Raw genomic sequence first — 26,616 nt, 5'->3', positions numbered from 1 at the left:
TTCATGATAGAAAGCAGAGGGAAGGGTGGAAGGATGTTTTTCAGATTGGGGACCTATCACCTGCATCTCAGATGCTGGGCCCATTGCTGCTTGTCATCTCTATCAAAGATTTGAGTGGGAATGTACAAGACTGTACAATAGCTGGGGACTATACCATGCATGCTGTATCATTTCCTTTGCTTTACCAATGTACTTGAGTCTGGATTGGTTGTTTATGTATGGTATTATCTGATTTGATTGGATAGAATGCAAATCAAAGCCTTTCACCGTACTTCAGTACACATTATAATAAACTTAAATCTAAACCTACAAGGCATGATTACTAAGTTTGCAGATTATACTAAAATAGACGGTATCACGGTGATGATATTATCAATAATTACAGTAGAATTGATCAATTGGACAAGTGGGCCAAAGAATGGCTAATGGAGTTTAATTCAGATAAATGTAAACTGTAGCATTTCACAAAGTCAAACCAGGGTAGAACCTATAGTGAATGATTGGACCCCGAGGGGTGTTATTGAGCAGAGGGATCTAGGAGTACATTGTTCTCTAAAGGTGATGTTGCAGGTAGATAGTGTGGTGAAGGTGGCTTTTGGTACATTGGTTCTCAGTTAGGAAATTGAGCATAGAAGTTGGGAAGTTATGTTACAGTTGTCAAGGCGCCGTGAGGCCGCATTTGGAGTATTGTGTTCAGATTTGGTTACACTGCTCCAGGTATAATGGTATTAACTGGAAACAGTACATAGAAAATTTATGAGGATGTTGGCAGGACTTGAGGGCCTGAGCTATAGGGAGAGGCTTGGCAGGATGGGAGTTTATTCCCTGAAGCGCAGAAGCTTAGAGGTGTATAAAATCATGAGGGGAATAGACAGATTATTTGTCCCAAGGTAGAGGAAACAAGGACTCGTGAGAAGGAAAAGATTTAATAAAGACTCAAGTGGCAATCTTTTCCACAGAGAGGGTGGTGGACATATGGAACGAGTAGCCAGAAAAAGTGTTGAGGCACGTACAATGACAACATTTAAGTGTCATTTTGATAGGTACATGGATAGGAAAGGTTTAGCAGTATATAGGCCAAACAAGAGCAAATAGGGCTAGCGCAGATGAGGCATTTTGGTCGGCGTGGTCAAGTTGGGCTGAAGAACCTTATTCCATGATGTATGACTATAGTTACCTATCCAGACCAGTAATTTCTCCACAACAGAAACATGAATACAAAGTTCATGACATTAATCCATTTTTAAATGCACACTTTCCAGCACTAACTCCTTAATACAGCAGATTACTAATGTAACATGGATATATTGAACTTTTAAAAAAATCAGATACAATAGGCATAGATCGAATGGGCTCAAACCTGTCACAAGCCAAACAAGCTTTCTTTCAATTATAAAACATTTTTATCTGTCTAAAATTGATTTTTAGTCATGGTTACAACAGGACAACCTTTATAGGTCTGCTCAAAGAGAACATGCAAGTGTACTTACTGGTTCTGGTGCTTGGTTCCCTGGATGTGTGCCTGATACTGCTCTATTGAGTTCAGTACAATGTTACAGGTATTACAGGGATAGCCTTTAGCAGAAACAGCTGTGAAAGATTATAATTTAGTTACCTACCAGTATATTTTAAGCATTTTTTAATAATACAATTACCTGACTATGAAGAATATTTCACAAAAGTAGAAATGTTATAACTGTAGCTCAGCTGATCAGTTTCCTTTCCCTACCCTTCCCATTTTCTTACCCATGTCCACAGCATGGTAAAATTGCTCTAAAAAACTGTAGTAGAACAAATGCACCAATGTTACGGAAACAGATTAAAAAAATGCATATTGCCCTGCACCAATATGCATTTTCAGACCTATATTACGTTATGGGTAATTATAATGAAACCTCAAGAGATCAATATGCATTTGTAAAAAGAAAAGATTGGTTATTAGATTTCATGCGGAATCTGCACTGATGCTTTTGAAAAGATGTTCACAGGAAAAGATCAATATATTATCTATCGGTAGAGAAGGGCTTGGCATAGATTTAGTTTAGTTTGTTACTGTCACTCATACCCAGATACAGTGAAAAGCTTTGTTTGCAAGTGTGTGTAAAATCTGTATATTATCAACACTGAGCTTTGAATAAAATGATGGGGCTATACAAGTATACATTCAGACATCAGGGAGACATATGGAAAAAAATCATTTGCTTGTAGGGAAAACGTTAGATTTCATAGACACAAAAGCAGATCAGCTCACTTAGCAAAGATAATGATTTTCCGAAAAAGCTTTGAATTGGTTTTCCAGAATGATATAACCACATCCACATCCACTGGCTATTCAGCCTAGAAAGGACATAAAGTGCTGGAATAACTCAACGGGTCAGGCAGCATCTCTGGACAACTTGGATAGGTGCTGTTTCGGGTCGGGACCTTGCTTCATAATTAATCAATTTACATTTTCTTCTATAGATAGTAATCAAACTTTTATGTATTTGCACATCTTCTTAGATTTATTGAACATTTCCAATATCTATTATTGTTTCTTTACTCCAAATTATTATCTAGTTTATCTTCTTGAAAATGTTTACCTCCATGTATAAAATATATTTAAATAATACCCTACATATGTTATGTTAAAATGTGTGTGGCTGTTTTGGTAAAAAAAAAAAGAGAAACTAACCACTTTTAAAAATAATAATTGGAAGGTATTTTATATATTTCTCAAACCCCACAATTAATTCATTACTTTAGTTACTCATAGTGAGCTGGGCATTCAGTTTTTCTTACAGTTCACTTTGTCAGATCTGGCATATGCAGAGGTGGAAAACGTTTGGTGGCATTTCACCTTTCAGCTGTTTTCAAGCAGCCATTGGTGACCAGAAAAACTACATTGATTCACATAGAATCTAAAATTATTGATATGGCCAAATGCATTTTATTTCAGGGTGTGGTAAAATTGTTCATAAAAGCACCACAAAATAGTTTTATAGCAAATTGTACATCATTTACGACATTGAAAATTCAGGCTTTGCTGCTCAATAGGAATTCTTTGTGCAACAAAAGATCATCCAAAAACTGAAAACCTTCAGTTACACATATCTACCAAATCTTTGGAGATTAGGCCTGCAAATTCAGAAATGAATGTAATCACGGGAACCAAAAAATCCCTGTAATGAGGAAAAGTACCTTATAGGCACTTAACTGTCTCAGGTCCTTAGACGCAACTGCCAAATGACAAGCTCATACTCATATGTAAAAAAAGGAACTTAGAGAATATTTTAAAAGTTCTTTCATTCTCATTTATATTATCTGACTAAAGTCCAGGTACACCACATCCACTGGCTCTCCCTTATCCATTCTACTTGTTACATCCTCAAGAAATTCAAGATTAGTCAAACATAATTTCGCCTTCATAAATCCATGCTGACTTTTAAAGATCCTGTCACTGCTTTCTAAATGTGCTGCTATTACATCTTTAAGCATCTTATGTAAGTGTGATATTAAGATAGAACCAAAGTACTTGTTTAACCCATCTGCCATTTCCTTGCTTCCCCATTATAAATTCACTTGTTTCTGACTACATGGGACCTACATTTGTCTTCACTAATATTTTCCTATTCACATCTCTGTAGAAGCTTTTAGTCTGTTTTTATATGCCCCGCAAACTTTCTTTCATGCAGGGCAGCATGTTAGTGCAGCGGTAGAGTTGCTGCCTTACAGCGCCAGAGACCCAGGTTCGATCCCGAGTACTGATGATGTCTGTACGAAGTTTGTACGCTCTCCCTGCGACCGTGTGGGTTCTCTCTGGGTGCTACAGTTTCCTCCCACATTCCAAAGATGTTCAGGCTGGTAGGTTAATTAATCTATGGCCTTTAATAGTTTAGCTATTGTGTAGCTGAGTCTGAAGGTTCAGGCTAATAATATTCCACGTTCAATTATAGCAAATGCTCTTCAGAATGGTCAAGGCTATTCTATGAATAATCTGTTCACATGTGCAAATAAAAAGTGCCATGGCAGATATATTATTAATCAATTATTAATCAAACTGCCATCAGACAGTATACACATCAGCTATTATGTACATCAATATTCAGTCTAGTCAATGGAGAAAGCTACTACAATGTACCCGCACAATAGCATCCCAGCAATAATACTAGAGGTGACGTTTCAAACATTGCAAGATTGCACAGATTTCAAACGGTGCATTAAAAGTAAAAGTATGCTTTTTTTCTGGGATTGAACTGTATTTCAGATAAATTTCAAAAGTGATCTCATGCTTAATCAACAATGTCATTAAAAATTCCTTTGGATTTAACAATTTGTTTCAAATTAACAGGGTATACATTCAAGGGAAGGATTGGAATCAACTAATAAGTAACAATTCATATTGGATAGCAATGGTTTTATTTTTTTCATTATGTGCTGATCCTAACCAGAGATAAGGTATGAACATATAAAAGTAATTGAAAAGTCTTAATCAGGGTCTCGACCCGAAATGTCACTAATTTCTTCTCTCCAGAGATGCTGCCTGTCCTGCTGAGTTACTCCAGCTTCGTGTGTCTATCTAAAAGTAATTTTAGCTGGATTTCAGAGAGAGATAAAGGTTGAACTCAGTTCTGACAAAGTTGCATTCTTTTGGCATCTACATGTCCACAGTACAATATGGCAAGATTTATCAGTCTTGAAATATATTAAGTGGTGTATTTCCCTCTTGAAACAATTTCAAACTAAAACAAGCAACATCTAAAGTCTGTTCATATATTTCGGTCCAAATTTCCATTTTCTGATGTGTTCTTTGCGTGAACTACAGATTATAAGAATTGAGAAAACAAAATAACTTAAGGCATTTTTTTTAACCAATTTTCATGATATACAATAGACAATAGGCGCAGGAGCCCTCCCTTCACCACCTCCAGTTTAAATTCCATTTGGAATATTTTGGAGGACCAAGAAACCAAGAACAGGCCATTCGGCCCTTCGAGCCATGGCTGATCACCCACAATCAGTACCCCGTTCCTGCCTTCTCCCCATATCCCTTAACTCCGCTATCTTTAAGAGCTCTATCTATTTTTTTGCATGGTTTCCCTAGCTGGACTATTAGATATTTGATTGTAAATTTTGCTCAGTAGTTCTCGAACAAATTCACAAAATAATAGAACCATAGTAGTCAATCTTATAATCATATAACCATATAACAATTACAGCACGGAAACAGGCCATCTCGGCCCTTCTAGTCCGTGCCGAACACTTACTCTCACTTAGTCCCATCTACCTGCACTCAGCCCATAACCCTCCATTCCTTTCCCGTCCATATACCTATCCAATTTATTTTTAAATGATAAAATCGAACCTGCCTCCACCACTTCCACTGGAAGCTCATTCCACACAGCTACTACTCTCTGAGTAAAGAAGTTCCCCCTCATGTTACCCCTAAACTTTTGTTCCTTAATTCTCAAATCATGTCCTCTTGTTTGAATCTTCCTTACTCTCAATGGAAAAAGCTTATCCACGTCAACTTTGTCTATCCCTCTCATAATTTTAAAGACCTCTATTAAGTCCCCCCCATAACCTTCTGTGCTCCAAAGAATAAAGACCTATCTTGTTCAACCTTTCTCTGTAACTTAGGTGCTGAAACCCAACATTCTAGTAAATCTCCTCTGTACTCTCTCTATTTTGTTGACATCTTTCCTATAATTTGGCGACCAAAATTGTACACCATATTCCAGTATTGGCCTCACCAATGCCTTGTACAATTTTAACATTACATCCCAACTTCTATACTCAATGTTCTGATTTATAAAGGCCAGCACACCAAAAGCTTTCTTTACCACCCTATCTACATGAGATTCCACCTTCAGGGAACTATGCAGTTATTCCTAGATCCCTCGGTTCAACTGCATTCCTCAATTCGCTACCGTTTACCATGTACATCCTATTTTGATATGTCCTGCCAAGGTGTAGCACCTCACACATATCAGCATTAAACTCCATCTGCCATCTTTCAGCCCTTTCAACTCTTCCAAATGGCCTAAATCTCTCTGTAGACTTTGAAAATCTACTTCATTATTCACAACACCACCTATCTTAGTATCATCTGCATACTTACTAATCCAATTTACCACACTATCATTCAGATCATTGATGTATATGACAAACAACAATGGACCCAACACAGATCCCTGAGGCACCCCACTAGTCACTGGCCTCCAACCTGACAAACAGTTATCCCCCATACTTTCTGGTATCTCCCATTCAGCCACTGTTGAATCCATCTTGCTGCTCCACTATTAATGCCCAACAATTGAACCTTCTTAACCAACCTTCCAAGTGGAACATTGTCAAAGGCCTTACTGAAGTCCATATAGACAACATCCGCTGCTTTACCCTCATCAATTTCCGTAGTAACCTCTTCAAAAAATTCAAGAAGATTAGTCAAACATGACCTTCCAGGCACAAATCCATGTTGACTGTTCCTAATCATATCCTGTTTATCCAGATGATTATATGTATTATCTCTAAGTATCCTTTCCATTAATTTGCCCACCACTGACGTCAAACTAACAGGTCTATGATTGCTAGGTTTACTCTTAGAACCCTTTTTAAACAATGGAACAACATGCGCAGTACGCCAATCCTCCGGTACCATTCCCGTTTCTAATGACATTTGAAATATTTCTGTCATAGCCCCTGCTATTTCTACACTAACTTCCCTCAATGTCCTAGGGAATATCCTGCCAGACTTATCCACCTGGAGACTTATCCACTTTTATATTAACCCTAACCCTAACCCTTGCCTCACATAATTCAATATCCTTCTCCTTGGTGAATACCAAAGAAAAAAAATTGTTCAATATCTCCCTCATCTCTTTTGGCTCTGCAGATAGCTGTCCACTCTGACTCTCTAATGGACCAATTTTATCCCTCGTTATCCATTTGCTATTAATATAGCTGTAGAAACCCTTCGGATTTACTTTCACCGTACTTGCCAAAGCAACCTCATATCTTCTTTTAGCTTTTCTAATTTATTTCTTAAGATTCTTTTTACATTCTTTATACTCCTCAAGCACCCCATTTACTCCATGCTGAAATCCCTGAAATCAAAATAAAAAATTAAATATATAGATAATGTGAAATAATAACAGACAAACACAAGGTCTGTCAGCATCTGAAAGACCAAAATAAAAGTATGACAATATTTTGTGTGTAGAACCTTCAATTTATAAATGTTTTTGGGACTTATTGTGCATTTCCAATATTTAATCCTAGTGTGTCAACATGCAACATTTAGTGTTCCGGCAGACTACAAGTTGTATACTTACGATTGCTATCAGCCTGCCCCAGTTGCTCCAATAACTTTGCTTTTGTTTCACGCTTCTTGTGCCTTTTTCCCACATAGTGCTGTTTGGCAATATCAGCATGGTTAAAAAAGGCTTGACACAGGCTACAATACCTGTCAGGATCACTGCTCCAAGATACATCACTGGACTGCACAGTAGGAGCTGGAGCACTTTCATTCTTTACCTTGGGCGCAACTTCAACTAGAAAACAAGTTCCAATCTGTTTATATCACTTGCTGATCAAATGAAAGTATCATTTATAATTACTCAACAAAGAAAAACAAATCAGCGTTTGCTTAAACAGGTATAGAGAGATTAATATTTTAATCAAATATGATTAATTGCTCTCATAAATTCTGGAAGAAGTGCAGGATCAAGGAGAACAGAAGAGTAGTCATTGCTGTTCCTTTAAGAAGAGAAGTAGAAATAATCCAGGAAATTATAGGGCTGTGAGCTTCACATCATCAGTGGTAATGAAGCTATTGAAGTGGATTTTTTGAGATGGGCTTTACTTTCCTTTGGAAGAGTACGGAATAATTAGGGACAATCAGTATGGCTTTGTCTATGGCAAGTCGTGTCTCATGAACTCGATTAGGTTTTTTTTGAGGAGGTACCGAAGGCGATTGATAAGGGCAAGGCAGAGAATGTTGTCTACCTGGATTTACAGTGCATTCAGAAAGTATTCAGACCCCTTCACTTTTTCCATTTTGTTACGTTACAGCCTTACTTTAAAATGGATTAAAAAAATGTTTTTATCATCAATCTACACACAATACCTCAGAGAGAAGTGAAAACAGGCGTTTAGAAATTTTTGCAAAGTAATTAAAAATAAATAACTGAAATATCACATTTAATAAGTATTCAGACCCTTTGCTAAGACTCAAATTTTGGTTCATCCTGTTTCCATTGATTATCCTTGTGTTTCTACAACTTGTTTGGAGTTCACCAGTGGTAAATTAAATTGATTGGACATGATTTGGAAAGGCACACACCTGTCTATATAATATCCCAGTTGGCTGTGCATGTCAGAGCAAAAACCAAGCCATGAAGACGAAGGAATTGTCCGTAGACCTCCGAGACAGGATTGTGTCAAGACACAGAATTGGGGGAGGGTATAAAAAAAATTCTGCAGCACTGCAGGCCCCGAAAAGCACACTGGTCTCCGCCATTCTTAAATGGAAGAACTTTGGAACCATCAGGACTCTTCATAGAGCTGGCCGCCCAGCCAAACAGAGCAATTGGGGGAAAAGGGCCTTGGTCAGGGAGGTGACCAAGAACCCGATGGTCACTCTGACGGAGCTCCAGAGTTCCTCTGTGGAGACGTGAGAAACTTCCAGAAGGACAACCATATCTGCAGCACTCCACCAATCAGGCCTTTATGGTAGAGTGGCCAGACGGAAGCCACTCCTCAGTTAAAGGCACATGACGGCCTGCTTGGAGTTTACCAAAAGGCACCAAAAGGACTCTCAGACCATGAGAAACAAGATTCTCTGGTCTGATGAAACCAAGATTGAACTCTTTGGCCTGAATGCCTAGCGTCACGTCTGGAGGAAACCAGGCACCGCTCATCACCTGGCCAATACCATACCTATGGAGAAGCATGGTGGTGGCAGCATGATGTTGTGAGGATGTTTTACAGCGGCAGGAACTGGGAGACTGGTCAGGATCGAGAGAAAGATGAACAGTGCAAAGTACTGAGAGATCCTTGATGAAAACCTGCTCCAGAGCATTCTGGACCTCAGACTGGGGCGGAGGTTCACCTTCCAACAGGACAACGACCCTAAGCACACAGCCAAGACAACGCAGGAGTGGCTTGGTGACATGTCCTTGAGTGTCCCAGCCAGAGCCCGTACTTGAAACCGATCGAACATCTCTGGAGGGACATGAAAATAACTGTGCATCGACGCTCCCCATCCAACCTGACAGAGCTTGAGAGGATCTGCAGAGAATAATGGGAGAAATTACCCAAATACAGGTGTGCCAAGATTTTAGCGTCATACCCAGGAAGACCTGAGACTGCCAAAGGTGCCTCAACAGAACATTAGTGAACAAACAGCATCATGAAGCCCAAGGAACACACCAGACAGGTCAGGGATAAAGTTGTGGAGAAGTTTAAAGCAGGGTTAGGTTATAAATAAATATCCCAAGCTTTGAACATCTGTTCAATCCATCATCCGAAAATGGAAAGAGTATGGCACAACTGCAAACCTACCAAGGCATGGCCATCCACCTAAACTGACAGGCTGGGCAAGGAGAGCATTGATCAGAGAAGCAGCCAATGCACATGGTAACTCTGGAGGAGCTGCAGAGATCCACAGCTCAGGTGGGAGAATCTGTCCACAGGACAACTATTAGGCGTGCACTCCACAAATCGGGCCTTTATGGAAGAGTGGCAAGAAGAAAGCCATTGTTGAAAAAAAGCCATAAGAAGTCCCGTTTGCAGTTTGCCACAAGCCATGTGGGGGACACAGCAAACATGTGGAGGAAGGTGCTCTGGTCAGATGAGACCAAAATTGAAGTTTTTGGCCTAAATGCAAAACGCTATGTGTGGCGGAAAACTAACACTGCACATCACCCTGAACACACCATCCCCACTGTGAAACGGGTTGGTGGCAGCATCACCATTGTAGCTCTGGCTGTATGTTTAGGGTCCGGAATTGGCGGCGCTGTTAACAACTGCGGCTCGCCTGCAGTCTGTCTGTCTTTACTTTTTTCAGTTGTTTTTTTTGTCTTGTTTTGGTTAAGTTTTAGTTTGTTGGGTTGTGTTAGAGGGGGGGGTGAAACATGTTCTCTGTCTCTTCCTTCGGGGGAATGCGACTTTTTCGTGTCGTATCCCCCTTCTCTGCCTCCGTCTGTGCTGAGGCCTAATGGCGGAGCTGGCTGCCTCCAGCCTGCGACTGACCCCGAGGCTCCAGAGGCAGAGCCAGCCAGGACTCACCAACGAGAGGCTGGCCGTCTTCGGGGCTGAGGCAGCGGTGGCCCGACTTGCTGGTGCGGCGTTCTGGCTTTCGGCGGCGGCCTGGAGCTGGTGCAGCAGGGCTCGGAGCTGAGACTGCAGGACCCGGAGCTGGGGCAGCGGCCTGGAGCTGGGGCGGCTGCCCGGAGCTGGGGCAGCGGCCCGGAGCGGAGACTGCGGGACCCGGAGCTGGGGCGGCGGCCTGGAACTGGGGCGACTGCCCGGAGCTGATGCTGTGGCGGGCCGTCTTGGAGCGGAGACCGCGTTCCGGCTTTCGGCGACGACGACGACATCACCACAGAGGTCCGCTGGACTGGAGGGCGGCATCTCCGGCCTGGATCGATCGCCTCAGCGCAGAGCGAGAACAAGGAGGGAAGAGACGGAGACTAAGACTTTGCCTCCATCACAGTGAGGATGTGCTTGGTGAACTCACTGTGGTGGTTGTTTAATTTGTGTTTATTGTATGTTTTGTTTTTATTGGTTCTGTGTATGACTGCAGGCAACATAATTTCGTTCAGACTGAAAGGTCTGAATGACAATAAAGGAATCTAATTCTAATGCTGTGGGGATGCTTTTCTTCAGCAGGGACAGGGAAGCTGGACAGAGTTGATGGGAAGATGGATGGAGCCAAATACAGGGCAATCTTGCAAGAAAACCTGTTAAGAGTCTGCAAAAGACTTGAGACTGGGGCGGAGGTTCGCCTTCCAGCAGGACAACGGCCCTAAACATACAGCCAGAGCTACAATGGAATGGTTTAGATCAAAGCATATTCATGTGTTAGAATGGCCCAGTCAAACTCCAGACCTAAATCCAATTGAGAATCTCTGGCAAGACTTGAAAATTGCTGTTCACAGACGCTCTCCATCCAATCTGACTGAGCTTGAGCTATTTTGCAAAGAAGAATGGGCAAAAATGTCAGTCTCTAGATGTGCAAAGCTGGTAGAGACATACCCCAAAAGACTTGCAGCTGTAATTGCAGCGAAAGGTGGTTCTACAAAGTATTGACTCAGGGGTGCTGAATACTTTTGTACACTACACTTTTCAGTTTTTTATTTGTAAAAAAATTTGAAAACCATGTATCATTTCCCTTCCACTTCACAATTATGCACCACTTTGTGTTGGTCTATCACATAAAATCCCAATAAAATACATTTACGTTTGTGGTTGTGACGTGACAAAATGTGGAAATGTTCAAGGGGTATGAAAACTTTTGCAAGCCACTGTAAATGTGTTATTTCAGTTATTTCTTTTTAATTACTTTACAAAAATTTCTAAACACCTGTGTTCGCTTTTTTATTATGGGGTATTTAGTAGATTGATGATAAAAAAAAAAGAATTTAATCCATTTTAGAATAAGGCTGTAACATAACAAACTGTGGAAAAAATGAATACTTTCTAAATGCACTGTAAATAAGGCATTTGATAACTCGTGGTAAGATGATCCAGAAAATTAATATGCATGGGATCCATGGTGATTTGCTCTTTTGAATTCAGAACTGGCTTACCCATAGAAGACAGAAGCTAGTGATGGACTATTGTTATTTTGGTTGGAGATCTGTGACCAGTGGTGTTCCGTAGGGGTCCGCACGGTTGGGACCTCTGTGTTTTGTGTATATATATTAGCAGTTTGGGTGTAAATGTAGATTGGTTGGTTCGTAAATTTCTAGATTACACCACAATTGGCGGAGTCACAGACAGTGAGGAAGACTGTCAAACAATACAGCAAGATATACACTAGATAGGGACAGAGAAATAGCAGATGGAGTTTAATCCAAACAAGTGTGAGGTTTAGAGATACAGTGTGGAAACAGGCCATTCAGTCCACTCGGTCCACTCTGGTTAAACCTGGTTAAGTCTGCAGAGGGTAGTGAGGGGAGCAGAGGATCATTGGCGTCTCCCTACCCTCGGCACAAGAACTGTTCCAGAGCCGCTGCCTGAAAAAAGCACTGAGCATAGCAAAGGACAGACTGCACCCCCTCCACACACATCTGGATCTCCTGCCATCAGACAAGATACCGTAGTATCAAATCCCGGACAACTAGACTGCTAAACAGCTTCCTTCCACAAGCTGTGAGGCTGCTAAACAGTCACTCCACCTGATTCTGCTGCTTTTTTGCACTGACAATGTAATAACAACTCTGGCACTGGACAATTTATGACTGTTTATACTTGTATTTTAATGTTGCTGTTTTTTACCTGTACTTTTTAACTATTCATATTGTTTTTAATAGGGATTAGATTGTTTTTATTTATGTGTGAAATGTTTAAGTTTTATGTGCGGTGCTCTGGTATTCCCAGGGAAACGTCTTCTCATTTTGCACTGTACAACTGCTGCTTTGCAAGTTGACAATAAAGGTTCATTGATTGATTGATTGATTACTTTTGCTGGGATGATTTTCAAATCTGGCAACGTAACTCAGAGGGCTTGGTTAGAAATGTTGTTCTTCTAAACCTGAACAAAAGCAACATGGAAATGTTGCGTAACATCTTTAATTATGAATTTAATTAAGTATTCTCAAAAACACAGTGATTTGGTCATTAATTTCAATTAAAAATATGGTCATTGCATTTTTTCCTAGTTACTTGATTTTACACTCTGATAACGAGTTCAGTCCCAGCTTCATGTGCTGCTAGTTCTCTCCTTATTCAGTTTCAGAGCACTTTTGAATTATTGGACAGACCTAAATTAGGCTTTTCTATTAATCTCCATGTTTTACTCAATGCACCCAATTAATTTCCCATGGTCTGCATAAATATTTGGAGGCAAATCAGTTTTCTACAATGACACACGTGAACTATTATGTCAAAAATCGATATTCCTTCCCAGGAGCCCCACAGTGTGTAAACCTTTCAATATTACTTGGTACCTTTACTATTTTAATACATTATAGGCACAATCAGAGTTCTAGAGTCATACAATATAGAATCAGGCTCTTTGACCAACCAAGTCTGCACTGACCACCATTCACTCAACCTCCAATAATCCTATTTTATTTTCCTTGAATTCCCATCAACTTCGCACATATTCCACCACTCACGTATGCACTGGAGGCAATGTACAGTGGCCAATTAACCTGCCAACCTGAATATCTTTGGGATGAGTGTTCAAACCTACGTTGTCACAGGGAGATCCTGCAAACCCCACAAAGTAAGCACCTGAGATCAGGAATTGATCTGAGACGCTGATGCCATATGGGAGCAGCTCTACACCACTGTGCTGCACTCATATTTTCATTTGACTATAAAATCAGACAAAGATTTAAAATAAACCAATTTACTTTGGGAACACATGAATGTTGTCATTCAGAAATGACAGAATCAGTTCCCAATGTAAAAAAACATTATTAAATTCATAGGGAAGATATTAAAAAATATCACCAAAGCAATTTTTCCACCTATACTTACAGATCTCTACTGCTCCAGTGTCATTTTCCCCAAGCCTACGACTGTAAATGGACAGATTGCTGAAAACTAGCATACAAGGAAATCAGGAGCATAATCTTAATTATTTGGCCATGACAATGTACCAGGTTTACTTACCAGAGGATGCTTGGACAGGTTCATCTTGCTTTTGCTTGAGTTTCAGAGTTTTTGCATGGTTCTTTCCCTGGTAATGAGACTGAGCAACAACTGGCGCCGTAAAGGTCACATTACAGAGTGGACAATATTTATTCCGATCAACTTCTCCATTGCCATTGTCCTGTAGCAAGGTTCAAAAATGACTGTTTTCATTAACACCACATCCAACATTCATGTAGGAAAAATTATCACAGTGCTTTGAAAAGTTAGGTAAATTGCTAAATAGATTGTCTTTCTAGTTAGAATGACAATAGGAATTTGCAGAGTGGAAATTCACTAGTTAGCAGGGTTGAGCAATGCATAATATGTGGTTTCATGAGGCTAAAATCTAACAAAGCTACTACCAATGAATAAAAACTGATTATGGCAGTTAACATCCAAACACTATTATTTATATTTTGACATCTATATTTTGACATGTGGTATCTTTCTTTTTGCACTACATATTGTACTTGTGTATGGCTTGATTGTACTTATGTATAGTGTTATTTGACTGGATAGCATACAAACAAAGGTTTGCACTACCTCAGTGCACATTATGGTCATAATCCAATACCAAAATAGGTCCAATATTTAGGTGTTAATTGTTTATGTGCAAGTGACGAATAAAACTTGAATTTTAAAAAAATGAATAGAATAATGGCTGAAAATGTATTGGTCATTTGTAATCAGCATGTTTAAGAGCATAAAACTCAGAAGAAAGAGCAAGTCATTCAGCCCCTATTATCCTCTTAATAAATCCTCAGCACCACTTTACTGAAGTAACCGTAGATCCTTTGAATTCCTGAATATTCTAAACGGACTTAAATATGCTTAGAGACTGATTCGTATTTACTTTCTTCGATAGGGAATTCCAAAGATTTACTATCTCAGTGAAGGCATTTTTATGTTCAAGTCACTCCTGAATGGATGACATTTTATTTTCAGACTAGTTCTAGACACTACAGCCCAGGGAAAACATCATTGCTACAACTATTCTGTCAAATCCCATTAAAATTATGTACATTTCATTAAGATCACTTCAGTCATTTAAGATTCAGAGTATATAGGCCCAGTCTACTTAATCTATTCTTCGAAGACAATCACTGTATCCCACAATCACTCTAATCACCGTTGCAAGTATATCCTTCCTTGGGTTTGGAGACCAGATTTTGAAAGAATTTTGGCATACCTTTTGCATTCCCAATTAATCTACAATGTTTACTTTTATTGTGGTAAACGAGGGATATTGTTTGCCTGCCTTCATTGCTGGGGCACTGAATATAAGAGCCAGGAAGTAATGGTGCAGCTATATAGGGCGTTGGCTCGGCCGCATTTGGAGTACATGCAATTCTGGTTGCCCCATTATTCTCGTTGCCTTATTACAGAAAAGATATGGAGGCTTTGGAGAGACTGCAGAGGAGGTTTATCAGAATGCTGCCTGGATTAGAGGTTTTCAGCTATAGGGAGAGGTTGGATAGACTTAGATTGTTTTCCCTGAAACATCAGAGATTGAGAGGAGACTTGATAGAAGTATATACAATTATGAGATGCATGGTTAGGGAAGAAATGTCCAACACTTGAGGGCATAGCTGTAAGGTGAAAGGGGTAAAGTTTAATGGAGATACGCAGGGCAAGTTTTCTTTTAACATGGAGAGTGGTGAAGGCCACGTTGAGTGGTGTGGAACACATTGCCAGGGGTAGTGGTGGGGGCAGATATGATAGTGATGTTTAAGAAGCTTTTAGATAGGCACATGGAAGTGCACAGAATAGAGAGATATAGATCATGTACAGGCAGTTGAGATCAATCTAATTTGTCAGCATTTTCGGCACAAACATTGTGGGTCAAAGAGCCCATTCCTGTCCCGAACTGTTCTATGTTCTATGATCTGTGATTAAGCCTGTCCAGGTCTCTTTGAATGTCAATACCTATTTAAAAAATACTCCTCTACTATCAAAGTAGATGACATTACATGTTCCCCACATTATGGTCCATTTGCTTTCACTTTGCCTGACTGCATCCTCCTCACAACTTACACAAACTTAATATGAGCAGAAAACTTAGATAAATTGCACTATATCCCTTTATTCAATTCATCGATACAGATTGTGGACAGCAGCAATGACCCGTGTGGCACTCCAATAATCACAACTTCTCAACCTATTTATAGAAGGCTTTTCCGTAAAGAGGCAGCTAATATGATCATAGACCCACACCACTTAGGCCACACTTACATCTCACTACTGCCATCAGGAAGTCAGTACATGGGTCTGAGAACTGAGACCTTTAAGATCAAGAATGCTTCTTCCCAACAGCCATCAGGTTCCCGAACACTGCATAGACTAATCACAACCTCACCTCAACTATGATCTACTAAGGACTAATATATTTTGGTTGCACTATAGGCCTCAGTTTTGCACCTTAATAGTGTGGTTACCTAGTATTAATGATTATGAATGTATTGCATTATTGATTGTTGTATATTTAGTTATGTGTCATTGTATTAAAGGGCCTGTTAAGCTGCAGCAATTTTCATTGCCGGTCCGTACAAGAATGAAACATTGTTGACCCCTGAAAATGATCCACTTATTCTATTTTCTGTCCATTATCTACAGTAAATTACTAAGTAAATTACTCTCAATCCCATGTGATCTCATTTTGTACAATATAGAACATTTTATATTCTGAAGGTGTATAACACCTTCTGAAAATCCACATATTTGTTTAATTTCTCTGCCATTTCCAAATCTACTATTCCTTATCTATTCTGCTTTTCCCAACCTCAAAAGAATTAGATTTGCCAAACATAGTTTTTGTTCCTTAAATCCACGCTGACTGCCCAATTGTGTAATCATTACTTTCCAACTAAATAGTAAATTCTGTAGTATTTTCTCTGCTGGAGTTAACAGGTTAGGTTAGTAAATGTTTTCTCTCCAAATAGTCAAACCAAGCCAGAATGTACTGCATCGTGGAGGGTGGCAATCAGCACATCCATTGTTTCCACCCCCTTCTTTCTCAAAACTTGGGATAGCATCTACTGTCCTGTGGATTTATCAGCTTTCAGTCTCATTAATTTCTTTAATACTTACTTTTAAAACTAATGCTATTTTTTGTCAGCTTCTTATTCACTCAGAACCTGTTGTTCTCTGCTAGTTTCAGAGATATTCTGTGCCCTCTCATGTGAAGATACAAGATATTTGTTTAATTTCTCTGCCATTTCCAAATTCCCAATATATTTACTCCTATCTCACTCTGCAAGGTGTGCAAATTAACCTTTTGTTTTCACATATCATTAGAAACTTTTACCGGCCAATTATATTTTTTCTCACAAGTTTCCTACTTTTTCATTTATTTCTCAATTAACATCTAGGTCGTCATTTTCCGAAGCTGATCATTTTACAACCACACACATTCAATGGATTAGACTGCACATATTCTATTTCTATTTGTGCCATTCATTTAACTATCTTGTTATGAATGTTGCTTATATTCAGATAAACGGCCTTCAATCTTGTCCTTTCCCCATTTTGCCCTGCTCTGACGGAGGCATTGTCTTATGTTTGTAAGCAATGTCCCTTCCTGACATACTCTGTACCATTACCCATTTTGCTACTATTGCCTGGCTCTTTGTCTTAAGCATTCTACGCTTCCATGCTTACAATTTTTAAAACCAAATTTTGCTGGACAAATATATTTGATGGAGTAACAGAAAGTGTTGATGAAAATTGTGCAAATTATGTTTAAACGGACATTAAAACGGCATATTACAAACTACTGGATAATTTCATGCTTTAGAAAAATCAAAGTACAGGATTAAAAGAAAAGTAAAGGCATGGATTAAAAAAAACATTTAGTGATCTAAAGTATGGTATGCTTTCCAGACTCGTTACGTGTGCAATGATATCCCACAGGATTCACTGGGACCACTGTACCCTTTGAAATGTATTAATGGCAGTCATGGATACATTATTTAGGGCATAATTTTGAAGCATACAGTTGACTCACAACTCAAATGTAATTAAGGAGGACGGTAGTAAAACATTAATTAGGTGGACTTGCACAGGACAGGTAAAGCAGATGAAATTTAATGAAAAGATAATTCAATATTTAATTGGTGGGAAAAATAAAGAATAAACTAAATGTTGAAATTTTAAAGGGATACTGGAATAGGCAATCTGGCTCGTCCATACAAGTCTGTGAAGATGGTAAAATAAGTTTTAAAAAGCACAAAGGATCCTGGGCTCTTACCGCTGTTTGGCTATGTCAATTCGCTCTTGCACTGCACAGCACATGGTGCAGCGATAGAGATGCTGTCCGAAAATTGCAGTAATAGGATGAGGTTGTAAATCAATGCCTAAGACTACAGAAATAGTATCAAAAATTTATTTCCAGCATTTTTCCAAAAATGGGCAGGACCAAAACATATGGGTCAGTGAGGCCACTTCAGAGTGACATCTGTCACAGGTAGGATTTATATGACCATAGAAACGAGCCAACTTATTTTTTGACATATGAACTCTGTGAACCACCTTGAATTGTATCAGAGCGTGTCTTGCACACATTGAAGAGGCATTGACTAATTGAAGAATCCCCTCCCATTTCTCTATAGAGAAATTTGGAGTTCTCTTTCCCAGTCATTCTTAATTTTATCAGATATATCTAATTGTAATTTCAAAGTCGTTATTAATCCTTTCTGATAAGGGTTCAAATGTCAATTTCCCCCAAAATTTTGGTTTAATGTGGCAGTGGAAAAAGGGGTAGAGTAGCCTTCAAGAAATGTCTAATTTGTAAATATCTAAGAAAGTGTGAATTAGGTAAATTTATATTTATTGGACAGTTGTTCGAAAGACATAAAACAACCATCCAAAAACAAATCACGAAAAGCTACTAATCCCTTCCTCTTCCATAACAAAAAGACTTGATCAGTACTAGAAGGTTGGAAGAGAAAATTGGATAAGATAGGACTCGATAAGATAAAATCATTTAGCCCAAAAAACTTATGAAATTGAAACCATATTCAGAACGTATGTCTTATTATTGGGTTAGTTGTATATTTATTCAATCTCATAATTGTAAAAGGTAACGAGGCCCCTAGAATAGAAGTCAATGATAGTCCTTGTAAGGAATCACGTTCAAGATTTATCCATCCTGGGCATTGGGTATCTTCTAAATCTTTTGTCCAAAATGTTAGATAACGAACATTGACTGCCCAATAGTAGAATCTAAGGTTCGCCAATGCCAAACCACCATCCTTTTTTGATTTCTGAAAGTATTTTTTACTTAGTCTGGAATTTTTATTGTGCCATATATATGAAATTTTGGAATCTATAATATCAAAGAAAGGTTTGGCAATAAAAATTGGTATCGTCTGAAATAAATGCAGAAATTGTCGATATCTATCTAATAGTTTGTATGCCCTATCCTAATCCATAAACCTTGTGCAGCTGATAAAATAACTTGAAAATAAAATAAAAGGTAAAAATCAATTAAATGTGTTGTTTCTTCTGCATGAGCCTTGCCCATCCCACAAGTTTAATGTTGGCATCAGCTGTTAAATAACAGCAGTGGGGCACTATGTCATCACCTCTAAAATGGCTTAATATGAAAGAAAAGCATCACATAGGAATGTATCTACACTTATAACATAGAGTTTAATGGGGGGGGGGGGGGGAGAGAAGGTGGTTCCCCTTTCAGAAATTTGTTACGGACTGTTTTCTGGGAATGCAACTACTCTGTATTGTGGGGGGAAATGCTGTGCTAAATTTTCAGGATTAAACACAAGCTGGGCCTCAGCCAGCCAATTCCATTCAATACTGAGCATCAGACTTTAAGATTTCAAGACAAAGAGCCAGAGCAAAAGCCCAAAAGCCTCCTTATGCTTTGTACCATTCAATGATTAATTAAAAACTTACAGTAGGATCTTTTTTTATTATTTTGGCAACTGGTTCGCCATCTTGATGAAGCTCTTCATACCGACGTACTTTATTGGCATGTTTCTTGCTCTGTGGAAATAGAGATTATATTGTATTAAGTGATTGACACTTTGAGGATAAAGAGTACTTTCACGTGTTGTCAATAAATTAATGATCTAGATTAAATGGGGTGTATTAAAACCCCTTTAAAAGCTAGTATCTTCAGTAAAAAGTCACGCATTAATGTCTGCTGTAAAGCAAATGATACTAATTGCATTGAAATAACCTGAGCAAGTTTTTTTTAAAACCTATTAAAGTTAAAGCATTTCATCCATTCCTGCTAATTAATTCCACCATTGGGAAGTTTTAGCTTTTTATTAAGTTTCAAATTTTGCTGTGCCAGATTGCATAAGCAATGCCACAGCAATATAGGGCAAGATCTCAGTAGCCCCATCTCCCCATACTAGTACCTAAATGATCCAGCTGCCAAACTTGAATATCACTGGCCCAGAGCATTGCAGCGTATACCCTGAGCAACAACTGGGCTTCCAGTTATGCATTGAGGAGGCACTGCCCTGAGAGCTGTTAACAATCTGCCTGTGTTGAAACAAGGAACTAACTACTAAAGCTCTGAGTATTTTTTAAATAATTTATTCAGAGATATTGAAAACTATTAAGTGAAATAAAATGTTTTAAAAATGACAAAATCCCACAACTATTAAATGCATTAAATTGAGGCAGAATTAGAAATGTACCATGTTATTTATCTACAAATCCAAAGATCTCCAATCCCCGTTGAAATCAATAAGGATGGATCTAAACTGACACATGATCCCAGAGTTAATTCTTCAGTATAACAACAGATCATTCAAATTCAAGTCAAATGCAAATTGAAATAGGTCTGCTATTTCATTACCTGATAATGTGCTAGTCTCTGGGACTCTGAAATCAGCACAGCATTACACACTTTGCAGTGAGTATCTGTGAAGAGCTCACTATTTCCCTCGATGATCTTTTGTACTGCGAAAGAAAATCAAAAGAACTAAACTGAAAGAGCAAAGAGCTAATTTGAGGCCATAGTTATTGTCTTCCTTATACATTCATTGTTTCATTAAAGTATATACACCATTTCAAAAAAATAGTAACTCTCATCTTCTCTCAAGAAATGTGCACAATACTCCATCCAATTCCAGACAAAAATCTGTTTCCTAAAAGTTCACTGTGACCTCCTTGATTTTGTTCTCTATGAAGGTGATTGGCAAAAGTGCAGTATTTCATATGCTCATAAACATCTATCTCAAAATGCCCAGATCCTCTCCATGAACAGAGCACCTATTTCCCTGAATGTCCCTATTCTTCTACCCATTTTAGAATTATGCCCTCTAAAGTCTATACTATTCTTTTTTCACCTTGCTAAATGCAAGCAACATTCTCACCATTAAATTTCAACTGACATTTATTTGCTCATTACATTTACCTGCCTAGGTTTGGTTGAGTAGTATCATGGAGTCAGAAGCACACAGCAAGGAAAGAGGCCCAACTCACTCATTATTATTGTACCTGCCTCAATTACTTCCTCTGGCAGCACGTTCCATGTACCCACCATCCTCTGTGTGATAAAGTTGCCCCTCAGGTGCCAATTACATATTTCCCCTCTCACCTTAAATCCATGTCTACTTCTTGATACCCCTACCATGGGAAAAGATTAAGATTTCACCTTATCTATTCCCCTCATGGTTTTATACATCGCTATAACATCACCCATGGAACTTTCTCCATCATAAAAGTTAACCTGGCTGATCTGTATTTCTTAGCTTTGTCTTTACAACCTGTATTAAAGAACATTAAAATTGTAATTCTCCAGTCCTCGGGTATCACTCCTTAATTTTCAGATGTTTCAAAGATTATGGCTAGATCCTCTGTAATTTTCTTTTATACTTCTTTCAACAGTCCAGGATTCATCCAAAATGGACCAAATGAGTTATCATGACATGACATAGATGTCAGTTGGCAAGATGTGACGAGAATACAATGCATCGGGTGGACATAAAAGTTAACTGAATGGGCAAAAGGTATGGCAAGCATAAAGTGGAAGTAGCAAGAACACTGCTACGAAAAATAACAAACCTTATATTATTTGAATGGTGCAAGATTATTCAATGGTGGTGTTCATAAGCTTTGGTATTTTTATGTGTAAAAAAATTAACTCGCAAATAGAATCAGTCATTAGCTAGGCAAATGGGATGCTGCCCAGTAATGGAAACAAAATGAAGTACAAATGCTCGGAATTTTGCTACATATGTACAGGACTATGTTGAGACCATATCTGGAATAGGTTATACAGATTTAGTCTAAGAAGAAATACAGAAGCAATATGTCTTCTCTGGGGACCGAGAACAGAAGTTTCGTTAGATTCATCTAGAAATAGGACAAATTATGCAGATTAGGCCTTTACAATCTGGAATTTAGAAAATGAGATAAGCTTCTATTGAAATATACATCAATTTGGGGGGGGGGGGAGAAGTACCCATTTAAGACTGACACGGGGTAGAATGTTGTCTCTCAAAGACTGAATCTTTTTAATATCCAACCATAGATTTATGAAGGCTATTGTCAAGAATATTTAATGTTGAGATTTTTTAGATCTTCAACTAATCAAAAGTTATGGGGAACAAGAGGAATGTGAAGGTTGAATTTAAGATTAGATCACCCAAGACCTTATAGAACTACAGGGAAGATTTGAGGGGCAGATCACTCCTCCCCCTATTTCTTGTGTTCTTATATCAAGAACACTTGCAAAAGTAAACAAATGTAACAGCAGGAAAATTCCAGAATCATTTAAGTTCTGTTCTACCTTTTGACCTTAATACAACCAAATTTAATTTTAATTTAAAAAAAAGAGCAAAATACAAACTTGACAGTGCTTCATATGGAGAAATTGCTTTGTGAATTAAACTACAGATGCTGGAATCTGAAACAATTCAGCATTTCAGAGACCTAATAATAACATCTAGGCTGAGCAAGAACTGCATTGACAGAGGTGCCTTTTTTCAGCTGAAACATTAAAACAAAGCCTTACCTGCCCTAAGCTACAAATCTAAACGGTCTCAATACAGCAACACAGGCGGTGGCAGCAGGCACAGCCGAAGAAACTAAGTGGTGGGGGAGGGGGGGCGCCAGTAGGCATGGCCGAGGAAGTGGCCAGTGTTGGCATTTCGGCCTGGTAGTGAGGTTCTGTAGGTCTGTTCGCTATCACTGAAATCCGTTATAAGGAGGTCCATGAAAACTACATATAAAATGATGAAAGATAGATATGGTAGACAGTCATGGTGTATAGATATGGATCATTTATCACAATAGCACTTGGGGACACCACCAAATCCAAATTTCATTCTAAACTGCAAATCAACATAACTTGGAAATATATCACTATTCATTCATCACGAAGGGAAAATCTTGGTGTCACTCTCCACCATATTTCATTAAAGAAGCATCTTTAACACAGAGTGCAGCAGGTCAAGGAGGTGGGTAATCTTCTCAAGTACAATAAGCACTTTGTTACAAACGACATTGGGAAGAAGAGGAAGGAGGTTCTGCAATGTGAGTTTAGAGAGTTAGGACGAAGGCTGAAAAGCAGGACCCCCAGGATGGTTATCTCTGGTTTGCTTCCAGTACCTCGTGCTGGTGAGGGCAGGAACAGGGAGATAGGGGATCTGAATGTGTGGCTGAGGAGCGGGGGCAGGGATTTAGATTTATAGACCACTGGTATCTCTTCTGGCGTAGAGGTGACCTGTACAAAGGGGACGGATTGCACCTTAACTGGAGGGGGAAACCAACATTCTAGCAGGCAAGTTTGCTAGTGCTACACGGGTGGGTTTAAACTAAGTAGCGGGGGGTAGGGGGCAACAATTTGAAAGTATAAAGATGGAGTTAAAGGGAAAGAGAGTATAGGAAAAGTTACGAAAGACACCCAAATTAATGAGACAGAAAGTTCAAGGGTTAAGAGAGTAAGGTCAGGTGAAATAGGAACTGGTGTGAGAGGGCACCATAATGTTTGGGACACATGGCTTCACAGGTGTTTGTAACTGCTCAGGTGTGTTTAAATGCCTCCTTAATGCAGCTAGAAGAGAGCTCTTAGCACCTAGTCTTTCCTCCAGTCTTTCCATTACCGTTGGAAACGTTTATTGCTGTTTATCAACATGGGAACCAAAGTTGTGCCAGTGAAAGTCAAAGAATCCATTATGAGACTGAGAAACAAGAATAAAACTGTTAGAGACATCAGCCAAACCTTAGGCTTGCCAAAACCAACTGTTTGGAACATCATTAGGAATGAGAGCACTTGTGAGCTTACTAATCGCATAGGGACTGACAGGCCAAGGAAGACCTCCACAGCTGATGACAGAAGAATTTTCTCTATAATAAAGGAAAATCCCCAAACACCTGCCCAACAGATCAGAAACACTCTTCAGGAGTCTGGTGTGGATTTGTCAATGGCCACTGTCTGCAGAAGTACAGAGACTACACTGCAAGATGCAAACCACTGGTTAGCTGCAAAAATAGGATGGCCATGTTAGTTTGCCAAGAAGTACTTAAAAGAGCAACCACAGTTCTGGAAAAATGTCTTCTGGACAGATGGGCCAATGATTAACATATCAGTGATGATAAGAGCAAAGTATGGAGGAGAGAAGGAACTGCCCAAGTTCCAAAGCATACCACCTCATCGATGAATCACATTGGTGGGGGTGTTATGGCCTGGGCATGTATGGCTGCTGAAGGAACTGGTTCACTTATCTTCATTGATGATACAACTGCTGATGGTAGTAGCATAATGAATTCTGAAGTCTATAGACACATCCTATCTGCTCAAGTTCAAACAAATGCCTCAAAACTAATTGACTGGCAGTTCATTCTACAGCAAGACAATGATCCCAAACATACTTCTAAAGCAACAAAGGAGTTTTTCAAAGCTAAAAAATGGTTAATGCTTGAGTGGCCATGTCAATCACCCGATCTGAACCCATTAGAGCATGCCTTTTATATGCTGAAGAGAAAACTTAAGGGGACTAGCCCCCAAAACATCATAAGCTAAAGCATGCAGATACAGCAGGCAGTGAAGAAAGCTAATGGCATGTTGGCCTTCATAACAAGGGGAGTTGAGTATAGAAGCAAAGAGGTCCTTCTGCAGTTGAACAGGGCCCTGGTGGGACCACACCTGGAGTATTGTGTGCAGTTTTGGTCTCCTAATTCTTGCTATTGAGGGAGTGCAGCCGCGTAGGTTCACGAGGTGTCGGATCCAGTTCTCCGATCGAAGATGCAGTTTGGTTTGAGACTTTCTAGATGTTCATATGTGCAGTATTTTGCTCGAGTCGAAATCAGAAATGCAGCTCTCAAAAGTAAAAGCTACTGAACTCGGGAAACGGGTGATCATCATCCCTTCACCGAGGCTTTACACGGGTCGGGGAGGAGGTATGTGCTGGGACTGGGGGGTGGGCGAGGATTAAAGGTGGGCTTCCAGCATGGGATCAGATTGTGTTGCTGCGCTATCATATGATCATAATTGATAGGAGGAGAATTAGGCCATTCGGCCCATCAAGTCTACTCCGACATTCCATCATGGCAGAACTAACTCTCCTGACCCCATTTTCCTACGTTCTCCCCGTAACCCCTGTACTAATGAAGAATCTGTCTAACTCTGCCTTAAATATATCGACTGACTTGGCTTCCACAGCCTTCACTGGCAATGAATTCCACTGATTCACCAGCCTCTGACTAAAGAAATGTGCCGGTGCCCTGCTTCCACCCCCCGCGCTGCCCTCCCCGGGACACGTACACGTACATCGATATGTGGTGGATCCTCAGTTTATCGAGCCTCCCCCACCTCTCCCCCCTCCCCCTCTGCAGAGCTACACCAGGCCGCGGCTGCCGACTCCAGCTTCGCTTTGATCCTGATCTCAATGCAGATCCCTCCCTTCACTCCCAACGTCCATATTCCCACAACATATATAGCATTTTGTTTTTCTTGTAGCCTGGAAACTATCCCTGCTCCATGTTCAACTCGGAGTGTGCCTGGGCGGCGCTTACCAGCCCCGTTGCCGGTGGAGCTTTCCATCAACTGCGGGATCGGTCTCTCCGACGCCATTGCTCCGAGTACGCGACCCAACGGCGGGCGGGCGCGCGCAGCACTGGCTGAGGAGAGTCTCGCGCGAGCGCAACCAAAGATGCGCAACCGCCCCAGCCCGAGACTGGCGGAACGATTCCAGAAAGTTCGTGGTTTCCTTGGAAACAGAACCGCTCGTCACGTGGCTTTGGGGTGGGCGCAGACCAGCCCCTTTGGACCAGACCTCTACACCAAAGATTATAGAGCTGCACCTCACGCTGAAGAGAGACACTAAATGCTGGAGTAACTCAGCAGGACAGGCAGCATCTCTGGATAGAAGGAATACGATACGATAGAAGTTTTTCCCAGGAGGGAAATTGATCTGCCAACAGTCATAAAAAACACAGACTAGAATGGGTAACGTTTGGGGTCGAGAACCTTCTTCAGACTGAGAACGGTTTTGACCCAAAACGTCACCCATTCCTTCTCTCCAGCGATGCTGCCTGACACAACTGAGTTACTCCAGCATTTTGTGTCTACCTTCGGTTTAAACCAGCACCTGCACTTGAAGAGAGACACTAATGCTGGAGTGACTTAGCGGGGCAGGCAGCATCTCTGGATAGAAGGAATGGATGACATAGGAGATTTTTCTTTTCTCCTCCGAATTATACGTCTCCTCAAAGAAGTGGTGGGAGCAACATCTTTTAATATCTTAAGCAGTGGTAATAGACTCTGACGCTGTAAGGCAGCAACTCTAATGC

At 39.9% G+C, this 26,616-nt stretch overlaps 1 protein-coding gene across 3 annotated transcripts in view; it reads right to left on the bottom strand.

Annotated features, from left to right (window-relative positions):
- Positions 1-25,996, bottom strand: part of LOC129701608 (zinc finger protein 346-like) — a 31,593-nt gene extending 5,597 nt beyond the window's left edge. For 2 of the 3 annotated variants that reach the window (XM_055642904.1, XM_055642903.1), the window contains exons 1-6: positions 25,840-25,996; positions 20,675-20,778; positions 19,759-19,848; positions 13,828-13,987; positions 7,314-7,532; positions 1,491-1,590 (exon numbers count right to left, since the gene is read on the bottom strand). In XM_055642904.1, coding sequence (XP_055498879.1) covers positions 1,491-1,590; positions 7,314-7,532; positions 13,828-13,987; positions 19,759-19,848; positions 20,675-20,778; positions 25,840-25,897 — 731 coding nt within the window. In that variant the 5' untranslated portion in view covers positions 25,898-25,996. Of the gene's footprint in view, positions 1-1,490; positions 1,591-2,597; positions 4,799-7,313; positions 7,533-13,827; positions 13,988-19,758; positions 19,849-20,674; positions 20,779-25,839 lie in introns of those variants that run through there. The other variant, XM_055642905.1, reaches the window with a different exon arrangement.
- Between the last annotated feature and the right edge of the window lie 620 nt (positions 25,997-26,616).

The sequence above is a fragment of the Leucoraja erinacea genome, chromosome 11 (genome assembly GCF_028641065.1).
Source record: "Leucoraja erinacea ecotype New England chromosome 11, Leri_hhj_1, whole genome shotgun sequence".
In the NCBI taxonomy this organism is placed as follows: Eukaryota; Metazoa; Chordata; class Chondrichthyes; order Rajiformes; family Rajidae; genus Leucoraja; species Leucoraja erinaceus.
This window is presented reverse-complemented; position numbering and strand designations above follow the sequence as displayed.